Source organism: Danio rerio, chromosome 6, assembly GCF_052040795.2.
Source record: "Danio rerio strain M-AB ecotype USA chromosome 6, GRCz13ab, whole genome shotgun sequence".
NCBI classification, from domain to species: domain Eukaryota; kingdom Metazoa; phylum Chordata; class Actinopteri; order Cypriniformes; family Danionidae; genus Danio; species Danio rerio.
The window spans coordinates 17,108,342-17,120,810 of NC_141026.1; the positions used below are offsets into that span (position 1 = coordinate 17,108,342).

At 36.8% G+C, this 12,469-nt stretch overlaps 1 protein-coding gene across 12 annotated transcripts in view; it reads right to left on the reverse strand.

Moving 5' to 3' along the window:
- agap1 (ArfGAP with GTPase domain, ankyrin repeat and PH domain 1) overlaps positions 1–12,469 on the reverse strand; it is a 351,020-nt gene that overhangs the window by 109,138 nt on the left and 229,413 nt on the right. For all 12 annotated transcript variants that reach the window (XR_015493378.1, XR_015493377.1, XR_015493379.1 and 9 more), the window contains one exon: positions 10,256–10,348. Coding sequence is in view for 8 of the 12 variants with exons in the window: in XM_087256868.1 (XP_087112994.1) it covers positions 10,256–10,348 (93 nt within the window). In the remaining 4 variants the exon portion in view is untranslated. The remainder of the gene's footprint in view (positions 1–10,255; positions 10,349–12,469) is intronic.

Consider the following 12,469-nt stretch of genomic DNA (forward strand, 5'->3'; position numbering starts at 1 on the left):
CATTAAAAGAAAAAAGAAAAAATATTGAGGCAATATGCTATGTCTATGTCTAAAAATTCCAATAGGTGAAATCTGCGTAGTTGTTTGCTTTATTCTTAACTATTATTATAGATGTTTTCAGGCTGAAAAAACCCTCACTACACTATTTTCTCAGATTAGCATTAACATTGTCACACTTTTCTCTCTTGTTTAAACACTTGCGTAACTTCTACCTTCCTTTAGCATGTCCAGAAGTCAAACTTCTTGTGTGATGGTTAACACATTCCTCTACCTTTTGGCTGCTACTGTGGGTGCCTTTGACGGTGCAGAATGTTTCGTCGGCATTATGGGGAGAAAACTTGCAAACATACAGTACAGCATTTCAGAGTCACACTGCTAACGATTTAAAATTTATGTCAATTTGGTAAGCTGAACGCATTCAGTACTGTACAGAATTGCACTAAAAAGAAATTTGTGAAACTGCGAGACCGCGAGAGGTGGACTACGTTATCGCAAGGAACCAGTGTACTATAATTAAAACCTACAGATGATAAAGTGGAATAAAATCAACATATTGAAGTGCATTTTTATGTTTTGTTTTTCATGACTAGCCTGAAACAAGATGTTAAGATGAAAAGCCAAACAGAAAAAAAAAAAAAAAAGGCACGCAAAGCAGTGTTTGTGGTTTGTTGCTTCGATTGGTTTAGCCTTTCTGGGGAGTGTTTAAAACACTCATTAATGCTCCCTAATGATCATGACATGCTATTGTTTAAAACCGAGAGCTACAATGGATAATACTTGCCTTCAAAACTGTTTACTTAAACAATGGCACTGCTGCAAAGACTAAATAGAACAGAAAATTCCAAGCATCAAAATCAATTGATTTTGTTCAGGACTCAGCCATGTGTACGTAACTCACTAACAATTACAACCATACCTTCAAGGAAAAGCTGAGCAAAAAATATAACCCACTCAGACATCTGCCAAAGAGATTACAAGTTGAGTTCCACATCAAGAGCAGGCGATGATGAGCAGCTGAGAGCCGCAAAAGTTCAAACCAATAACAGAGGGATTTTTCCAAGAAATTTCTCAAATTCTCTTTCCTGGGCTGAGTCGATGCCACTGAAAGGGTGTTAATGTGAAGCAGCCAAGCAGGTAGCCTCAAAAGTGTATATCCCAGCACACATGCTAATTGGAGAGCAGGTCTAACACCCAACAGCCTGCTGCAGTGAAGAGGCAGATCGGGAGAGACATGAGCGCATAAGAGGAAAGACCACAGGGAATTATCAAATCAATTAACATCCAATTCCTAAACGAAGCTCTGGCTTGTGCCTCTGAGCGCAAACTGCTCGGCTGCGTTATCGTCTGCGAGGGCCCGCTTTCAGACTGTTGGTGAAACACTCATCGCCCAAACATAGCGGCCAATTAATAGGGGAGATGCCAGAGCGGCAGAGGCAGACACTGATCTGATGGAGGGATTGTGGTCAGCGGCTCCACAGCTGCTCGTCTGATATGGTTCTGTTTCTGAGGGGAGTCTGACATGTCATGGAGAAACGGGACGTTAGAAATTAAACCAAGTTGATTAAAGGACCAATGGGTAGGCACACACAATAGAACCTTAAATACTTTTAAAGCTGCACTGTTAAAGTCAAATTTAAAGCAATTGGAACAAAATTATTTTACCGTAAAGTTTAATAAAACCATTATTCAAATATTTTAGCTTAATTTTACATATTTATTTTACAGCACCTTATTTACATTTGTCTTTTCATAATTATAGGTATAACAAAAACAAAATAACTAAATAACATACATTTAGATTAATATAATCATTTTGTAAAAGAAAATTGTTTTAATAACATTACAAACACCAACACATCTATCCTACAACAAATGTTAATACTAGTAGTATTGCTAATAGTGGTAGCAATAATAAAACAATATATATTTTTTTTTTTTAAATTTTAACTACAAAATAACTGTATACACAAATATTCACGTATTAAAAATATCAAATTTATAAATTAAATACAAACTGGGGAAAAAAAGATCTAAATCTAGACAGCATGGGTTTTTAATTTTGTCAGGAAAAGGGTTTAATGAGCAGTTTATACCTGCAGTAACTCTGAAAAATGCTACAATTGTTTTACAGCTTAAATTTGTACTACTAATTAAATAGGTGTAAAAATATATACTTCTCAGATTTCCCCTAAAATCAGCATAGAAAATGCAGGTATAATTGAGATACAATACTGGCCCATCTCCACTAAAAGTTGATTTATACTTCTGCTTCGAGATCGACGTGACCCACTATGCATGCCTTGAGTGTAGTTGTGCATTTATACTTCTGTGTTCTGTCTGTGTTGCTCTGCTATAACACCTCCGAAATGCTAGCTGGATTGGGTGTTTTTTTTTTTTGTGGGTGTTTTGTTTTTTCTGAACGCTACCTTAAAGGGCACCTAGGTTACCCCTTTTTTCAGATTTAATATAAGTCTTTTGCGTCTCTAGAATGTGTATATAAAGTTTCAGATCAATATACCCAATAGATTTTTTATTATACCTTTTACAAGATGCTGTCTTATTCTGATTTCCAGCAGGGGGTGGTTTTGTCGTACTGTGCCTTTAAGCCGATTCTTTCCCGCCCACTGTTTCTACATAACTCCTCCCTCAGCTGCGTCAGACAACAGACAGACTTAAAGGAAGGAGGTCTCACGTAGCATTTGTGAGATACTACAGTAAGAACTAACCTTTACTAATCAGTATTGTGAAGTTGCATTGATGAGTCACACACAATATCGTTACGAAGTTATGATACACACACACACGCAGGCAGGCAGGCAGACAGACAGAGCGTCCTTAGCCTAGTTAAGGCTAACCTCAAGTGTGGATATCTGTTATGCTAATGTACAAAATAAACCTGATTTAACTTCCACAAACCGGGATTAAAGCGTCTTCTTTTATAATTGTTCTGACACGCGGCTGTGCTGATGAAGTAAAGCTTAAGTAAAACGCTGTAATTAATTACACACATACTCTGTTTTAAAACACTTTAAACATGTGAAACTCTAAATCACATTTGATGATGATTGCTGATCCTAGCGAACAGAACAGAGCTTTTATTCCCGGTTGCTTTGCGTATGTCTGCCTGGTCTTGTTGACATATACACGCGACTACCGGAACATGTTAATGCGCGCAGCTGTCAATCAATTCGGTGGGTGGGGGGAATCGCACACCTACGTAATGGTGCGATCGATTTGAAAACAGCTCCAATTGGCCGACCCTTTTTTTTGTAGTTAAATTGGAAAAAAAAGGACTGGGTGTGTTCATATCACCCCAGTATGACGGTCTAAACACTATACCAACACACAGATCTGTCCAAACAGCTTGAAAAGTAGATTTTTTACCATAGGTGCCCTTTAATGTATAAGTAGCTAAAACTTTACAACTTTATTCATAAAGTAAACAAATCAAACGTTTCCATATGAAGCTCCTCCACAGGACTCTACACTTATAAACACTCGCTCCAAAGAGCTCGCTGCTCTCCCGTGGCTCTTGGCTCTGCCCACATTCGTCGCTAATACCAAACCAATCAATCACAGAGCTCACGCTAAGTATGTTTAGTTACAATTTTTGAGAGGTATGCTTCAAAAGCTGTGCCGGTCCATAACCATGCAATCAACGCAGAAGTATAAATTAGCCTTTAGTGGTACGGTTTCGTACAGTACGGTTTATCTCAATTTCCAATGTCAAAGATACAAAAATAGTGAATCATTCTGTACCACTTCTTTGGCACCCTTTCCTAAGTGTACCTAGCTCAGCAGTACGGTACCAAAATAAATGCTAAATGCTATTAGTTTACAGAGAATCATGACACTTAAATATAGAGCCAAAAACACAAAACCATAATAAAACAATGATGCCGTATAGCAATAAACCATGGTCAAACAAAGCTTATCGTCATCTTTTGACAAACAGACACATGCTTAGAAGCAAGAACAAAACCTGCTTTATGTCTTCTACTGTTGTTTATGTTGCTGTTAACATGTAGCATCTAAGTGTGTAGAAAGTGTGAAGTGCACCACATCCTCTCTCCATTCACCCATACTTCTACAAATATAGAAATAACGTCATTTTCTGGGCAAAAGACGCAGTATATGAATGTTCCGCTTCCCACAGTCGCATACACTTCAGCATAGTATGATGAAGATGTCTGTGTGGGAATACATTTCTGAATAAAACACACTATCGGTCAGTAACTCTAGTGTAATTTGAATGGGAGTAGGCAGGCTACCAATATTGCACTCCCTAATCCTAACGTTATTTCAGAACAGCATTTTGTGATTTCCTCATTCTTATTGAGAACCGGTACAGCCAGTGCTCACGACTGTTACACAATATGCACACATGATCAGTCCTTTCTACACTTGCTTTTTTATTTATTTATTTATTTATTTATCCATGCAGTCTGTGCACGCATCATCTGCATAAAGGTCCTCAGAGCAGGCTTTACCAACATAGGAGAGCAAAGTAAAGATGCGTTGTCTTTCAGCTTGCATTAGAAAACAGTCAGTTTACTGTTAGGAAACCCACATCAGAGAAGTCTGATGTATGGGAGTCTTTTTCTTGTGTCATAGATGCAAATGAAAAAAAAATTACCCTTTGTGCGATGTGATAATACATTAAAGTATTATCTTTTAGCAGTCACAAGACTGGAACCTCAGTCTAAGGCGGCACTCATATCTCATCACAAAGAGGCAAATAAAACTGACATTTAGCCTACAATCCTTACAGTTTTATCAGTCATCTCTCACTTGTGGTAGTATCCAATTTAAACGCGAGATTTTGGAGACTACATTTAAATTTAGCGGGAACGGTCGGGTAGAAAATTATTATTTTTTTATCATCATTTGGCCTTTATTAAGTGGATAGGACAGTATTTCAGACAGGAAGCAAAGTGGGAGAGAGAGAGAGAGAGAGAGGGTAGAAACGGGAAATGTACTTGAGACGCGATTCGAACTTGGGATGCCCTGAGGTGCTAATGCACCATATATCAGCGCGCTAAACACTAGAAAATTATTCTAAGCAGGCAGTGGGTGAACAAAGGCTGAATATACGGTGGGAGCATTTGGGTGCAGAATAAACCTACAAAATTAGTCTAGCGCAGATCTCCAGCCTGTTGTACACCTCTCGAATAAATTCAACTGCACATTGTGACGAAGCATAGCACAAGAGCTGTGACTGGTCGGCTTGGTAGTGGTGATGAGTGTGGGCTGGGCCGAAAGCCATGGGAGCACTCGATGAGCTCTAAATTGATACTTTTGTTTTGTATTAACATCATGAATAAAATTGTTCCTGCCTCTTTCTTCCTTGAATGAGTGTGAGTTTGCGCTACTTTTACATTAAGTTAGCATTTTACACAAACTCGTAAGAAACTCAACACAGAGGAACACAGAAACCCCACTGCCTAGTAGTGTCTGAAAGTGGATTGTCAGCTCAACACAAACAGAATGCAGAAGTATAAATGCACAGCTAAATCTTCAATGCACGGCTACATTTAATTCAGCCTTAACAAGTAAGAGTCCTATTGGCAGCGGAAACGCAAGCCTGATCAGGCTGACCTATACCAAGCCATAATGTACTGTATTAAACACTACCGCTCAGTGTGGAAATGAGGAAAAGGCTCAGTCTGAAGCTAGAGCACTAGCAAGTGAGCAAGAGGACAGCAAGGGAAACTGGAATCACTGAGCACTGCAGAGGCTACTGTTCTCTGATTGATCTCCTTATGAGATGAAGAACATGGGGACCAATGGGGCCACTGCTCAGCAATGACAGCGTGTGAGTGTGTGTGTGTGTGTGTGTGTGTGTGTGTGTGTGTGTGTGTGTGTGTGTGTGTGCGTGCGCGAGTAAGTGTGGGGCAGGCTCTGTCTGACACCAGGGAAATTAATCCCTCATTTATGTACCTGCAGTGTCAAGAGGCTGAGATGCTTCAGAGATATGGCTCTGCGCCAGGCTCCGTACCACACTTTCTTTATTGGCTAATGGCACACTATACTGCAGGCTCTCAATTGCATTTACTGTACTGTTGTGAAAGAGAAGTTGTGAGCATCTTTTTATCCTTATTGTATAGTTCATAAGGGTAAAACCGCTCTCAGCAAAAATATATATATAAATAAATAAATAAATAAAATTGTAATTTCCACAATTTCTATGAATTAGACATGGTTTAGAAAAGATTGTAATGTAATTTCATAGATAAATAATTCAATGCACATTGTTTTCAGAATCTCAATCCAAAGCAAACCCAAATCAAGTGTTATTGTTTTTTGAATCATTTAAAACATTCAAATGAAAATTGCTACATGAATCAAAGATTGATGCAAGTTTGTAATGAGAATTGTTGCCGATAAATAATAATCATAATAATAATCAGTGCTTCCCACAGGTGTGAAATATACTTGCAGTGGTGGCCAAATTAAGAGACACATTTTAGGTTATTTAAATAAAGCAAATTAGTTGATGAACCATTTCAAATGGTGTACAGATTATTTTGTATATACATCCCCTAGTAAATAGTAAATGTTTCTGAGTCGTTTACTAAAGAATGAATTATTTAATGTTTCTCTCGTTCTCACGGCTGTGCGCATGCAAATCAGCTGCGAAGCCGATGGAAATAGGTTTAAATAAAAAGGTAAAATGTACATGTAAGGTTAAATGTAAAAACGCAAACAATTAACAACAACTTTTGAAATAGAAAGCCAAAAAGGGAGTGTGGACAGTTGTCGCACACACAGAACCAGCAGTAGCCTACGAAACGGGTAAACGAGAGACAATTTTCCAATGGTTAATCGATCACAGACATTTGGATAAAAAAAGTGTAAAAGGATGATAATAATAGTAAAAAAAATGCTCAAAACTAAAATATTTATAAAAATTTAATAAATAGAAATTCTAAATATAGAATTTGCAATATAATTACAATATTACAATATAAACATAAATAAATACAATAAAAATCCCAAATCAACCAAATGTAGGTACCAATATGAAATTAACCAGCCCTGGTCTCACGAGGAAACTTAACTATTTTACGTTTTGTCAGTTTAGTGGCTAATTCATACAAATTTGTACGAGTTCAGTCAGAGGAAAATGTTCGATTTTAAAAAGGAGGGGCGGCGCCCAACCCCACCGCTAAATCCAACTGTCATTGGTGGATTAAGCAAATCGTACTTAATTGTATGAATAAGATTCAGAATTGCTGTGAGATCGTGTTGAATTGACACATACCTGCTACAAATACAGGTGCGGTTAAATGCACTTGAATTAAATAAACCTAATATGAAGGTTTTCCTTGCTCCCCTAATCAGAAATTGGGGAATGATTTTCATGATTTCTTATATACCGCTAACTTTTTAGCCAATAACTTTTAGAGTAATAAACAGTGATAAGATTCTGACAGTATGATAACCTTGGATAAAAATATAACAGTGCACGGTATTGTGATCACTGCTCTAAAATATGTTGTTCTTAAATGTCTGGGTAAAATACAAAATTTTCCCCCATTGACCTTAAATAATTTTATTTTAAGAAACATTTAAAATATTTTGGAACAGTATCTTTTCAGCTGGAGATACTGTTGCCTTAAAATAAATAGTTGCAACAAAGTTTTGGAGGTTTTAAAACCTTGACTTTTTCAAACCACAGAAAACCTTGAAAACTGCTATCGTCCCATGCCTAACTCATACATATTTGACCAGACATTAAAACAAACTAACAAAATGTAATAATGTTATAAGAAAGAAATCAGGGTCGCTGTCAATCTTACATTGTCCTGTTTGTATTTATTTATTTTTTTTTTTTTGGAGTATGCTGTTGTGTTTTGCACTGTCGTTGTATTTGCACTGTCTGTATTTTGCACTGTTGTTGTATTTGCACTCTGTATTTTGCACTGTTGTTGTATTTGCACTCTGTATTTTGTACTGTCTGGAGCCAGCACCTAAGCTTTTCACTCAAAATAGCACACGTGCTGCTGATGATGTGACAATAAAAGTGATTTGATTTGATGAAAATCTTTTTGACTGTACCCAACCCCCACCCACAAAATCAGGGTTTACAAACTAAAAAAAGAGGGCTTTAAAGTTCCAATTCAAATCGTAACAAAAATGTAAAGAAATGACATGCTCTTAATGTTGTTCAACAAGCAGTTATTGTCTTCATCACTCTTAGCATGGCGCACGAAAAAAAAAGAGCTCAGTCTGAACAGAGTGAGATGATAGTTAAAGCTTGAGCTGTTCTCTCCTCCGCACAGCTGCCTGCCGCGGCTCAGCCTTCCCATCTGCCACTAGTGCTGCGCCCTGCTCTCAGCACCGCTGCAGTCGGCCAGCCTCATTTCTTCTTCATTAACCGCCACTGACTTTAACAGGATTTATGCAAATAGAGCCGCAGGAGGTGAGAGATCACTGCTGGCAGCATTAGCACTCACTTGTGTGCCTCGAAAAGCAGCACATCCACAGTCCTTTTAAGGCGATTCGTTAAGCAGCCATCTTGCTAATGCTTCTGGGTTATTTTCCATGTAGGTAAAACAGACAAAGTACATCTGCTCAATTTCAATTATCCTGTCAATCAGGCATGATTGTGTCACAGATTTAGCTTCTTTTTCTCATCTCAAAAGAGAAGGAAAACTCAATTTAAGGATTTCTGGGAAACAGCCTTCGCTTAAGAGTGTTTTGTCGATTCTTTGACCATTTAATATGTAAAAAAAAAAATACTAAATTAGTTTTAAACACTCTTTAAATGTACTATTTGTGTTTCTGTTAGTTTCATATGTTTAAAAAAAAAAAAAAAGTACATTTAATTCTAAAGTGAATATTGTCAGACATATTTTCCACACTCTACGAATTACCTCAAATTAACCCCCAAAAATTCTAGAATAACTCGAAATAAATGCATTCATTTTTAAGAAAAATAATCTTTTCGAACAAAAGAAACATTATACAGCAACTACTAATTAAATTAATGAGTATTTGCTGGAAGAAAAACATTACTTTTTATTAAAACATACTAAGCGTGCACAATATATGGTTTCAGCAGTGCCGGCCTGTCCAACAGGCAATATAGGTCGTCGCCTAGAGGTCCAATCCGTGACTAAAAAACCATAACGTGATCCGAATTGTGATCGGTTACACCACTAATTTACTGCAGATGGAATGATTTCCATGGAACAAAACCTTTGTTTTTAGAATACTGTTAGTATTAAAAAAATTAAGATTTAATTTATTTTTATCTGCTTATTGAGAGACGTGCTTGTGTTGCTCAATTCATATGTTAATTGAGTTATGCTTCGCAATCAAAATTGGGCCCAAGAATCATGCATTTTCCGCAGAAAGCTTTGCTAGTGGGACAGTCCCACATCAGCAGCAACCGATTACAGCACCATTTCGTTGTCTCGAGGTCTTTTGTAAATGTCTTTGCCTCAAATGGAGTCTCTCTGCAATATTCAAACACAGCTAAAAGATCAGCAGCTTGGCTTTTAAACGGCAACTGTACAGCGCTCTGGACGACGGAAGAGCTGCTCCACTGCGGCTTGCTAATAAACACAGATCTCACTTAAAGGCAGCTTTAATCAGAGATGCAATTTGTTCATTAGAAAATTACAAACAAGGCCACGGCGCTGACATGAGAGGGCACGATTAGTGCCGCTAATTACCTGATTCTTTCACTCCAGCTGAGATGCGCAGAGGATGATCTCGCCCCCCCGCCACACGCTCTCCTTTACTCTCTCGCTACACGCTCTTGTTTGTGACAAATTAAGGCCAAGTCAAACAATCTCTCCCATGGTGCAATGGAGGGGGTCTTCTTCACATCACATTCTGCTTATCAGCCCCCCCCCCTTTACCCTTCGAAGCACAGCACTAATTCAAGGCTTTCTGGGGGGGAAAGATGGACCCGTATGCAGATTGGTAGACTGCACTTCATTAGGATCCTCTTAGCTTTCTTCTAGCCCACTTTTGACGGTGGAAAAAGAAGGTGGGAGAAGGAAATGTGGAAGGGGTTTTGGCTTGTGGGGGAGAAAAAAAATCCCTTCCCACTTCTTATCCTAATGATCTCATTTCTGCACACGGGAGAGCCTGGATCTAATTGATGTCAAGTGCGTGCTTTCACTGTTAATCAAGACGATGGCATCAAACGCGTCCGAGTGCTGATCTGAGGCCTGTTCGTCCACAATAGACCGCTGTTGGACTCCAATTATACCAGCCCAGACGGCCGGCCAGACCCTACCTGTTTAATTGGGATAGCGCGGCCACTTCCAATGCTGTCTGCGCGGCCATCCATCCCTTTCTTCTCCCTGTCTGGTTCGCTTCCCTTGCGAGACTGTGGGGGAGAAGACATGATTTTAGTCAAAGACGAGCTGGCTGTTAATTGAGCCCGACTTCAGCCTGGATTCAGTTTGGAGTGCGGGGCTCTCACACGACTTCAAAAGTCAAGGGGGTGTGGGAGGGGTCAACTTGACCCTGACGTGACCCCACACCCACAACTTCTTGAAAGGAAAACATGTGATGGATGTGCACTACCATTAATGTGAACTACTACGTTTAGAAAGTTTAATGATCATTCAGTTCAACATTTTTTAACAAAAAAAATTTAAATAAATAAAATAAATAAATGACAAATATATTTATTGGTGAATGACTAACCTTTGTATAACATTTATATTATTAAAGTCGGACGAGCATTTAAAGGTTTGAGGCCTGTAAAATAATATTTTAAAAAGTGATTTAATCCAGTGATTGTGCGCTCATTTTTTTTTTTTTTAGTAGCTATTAGTCCAGTTTACACTGTCAAATAACTCTTCAGTTAATTGCTTATGCTGATTTAGAGCTGAAGAAACATTTTTTTATTTTAGTATAAAAAATAGTGCAGCTTAACTTAATAACAATTTATTTTTGTGCAAACTGTGTTCTTTTCAGTATTATTTAATGCTGATATTAAAATTGTACATTTACAGTATTCATAAAATAAATCTTTGTAATAGAATGTTTAAAACAAACAAAATAAAAAACATAATATGATTGTTCTTTCACTTTTCTACACAATCTGTCTATTTAAAAAATACATTTAATTTAAAACATTTGAAGGGTAGTGTATATACAGTTGAAGTCAAAATTATTAGCCCTCCTCAATTATTAGCCCCCTTCTATATTTTTCCCCAATTTCTGTTTAACATAAATATGTTTATTTCAACATATTTCTAAACATAATAGTTATAATAGCTAATTTCTAATAACTGATTTATTTTATCTTTGTCATGATGACAGCACATAATATTTTACTAAATATTTTTCAAGGTACTAGTATTCAGCTTAAAGTGCAATTTAAAGGATTAATTAGGTTAATCAGGCAAGTCAGGGTAATTAGGCAAATCATTGAATAATGATGGTTTGTTCTGTAGACAATAAAAAACAATGCTTAAGAGGGCTAATAATATTGACTCTAAAAAAATAAAATAAACTATATATAATCTGATTTTATTCTTGCCAAAATAAAACATGATAATTTCTCCAGAATAAAAAAGCTCCTTGCTCTGTTCAACATCATTTGGGAAATATTTAAAAAAGAAAAAAGACAAATTCACAGGAGGGCTAATATATTTGAATCCAGCTGTAAGTATATGAATAAAATCATTTAAAAACACATTTTATACATAAATATACATGAAAAAATGGAGTAATAGTGGTTCAAATCATCACAAAAAATAAATCAGAAATAAAGTATTTAACCCTTGTGAACTGTTCAAATTTACTACCCTTTTGTTAAGTTGGATAAGATGGATAAGAAAACAACAATTAAATTAAACTGCTGTAAAATAACCACATAAATATTTTTGTCAATTTTTTTTCATAAATCTGTTAATCAACCTTAGTCCTGATCAAAACAACTAAATCGTTTAGACAATTATAGGACTTTATCTCCTTAATTGCCAAATTAATTCACAAAGGATGTCACTGAAAATAACATAAAATGAAATTTTTCAATTTTCAAAGTCCTTGTGAACTGAATTTTTTTCCTTTTATCACAGTCTTGGACTAATTATTAGTAACAGCATTGGCTTTGATGCATTGTTAGATTTTAATTTTTTCTCCCTAATTTACTGTTGGTGGCTGTTTTTGCCCCATTGTCCTCCATTATAACTACATTTGATGGTGCATAAATACACAGTCTTTGTTTTTATTTACTCTATGTAGTTCTGAGAGCTGAGATGTGTATTTTGATTTTCCCAGACACATCAAGTAAGATGTGAACTAAGTTTTTATAAAGGGTTAATGGTGCCAACTGATGATAAAGAATACAAAATACAAATTGGACCTCTTCCCAACAGGGAAAACCACCAACAATCAAAAGATTTTGTAACCAAAAAATGTGGTTATAATGGAAATCAATAGAGCAAAAACAGCCACCAACATTAAATTAGGGAGAAAAAAATTAAATCAATCA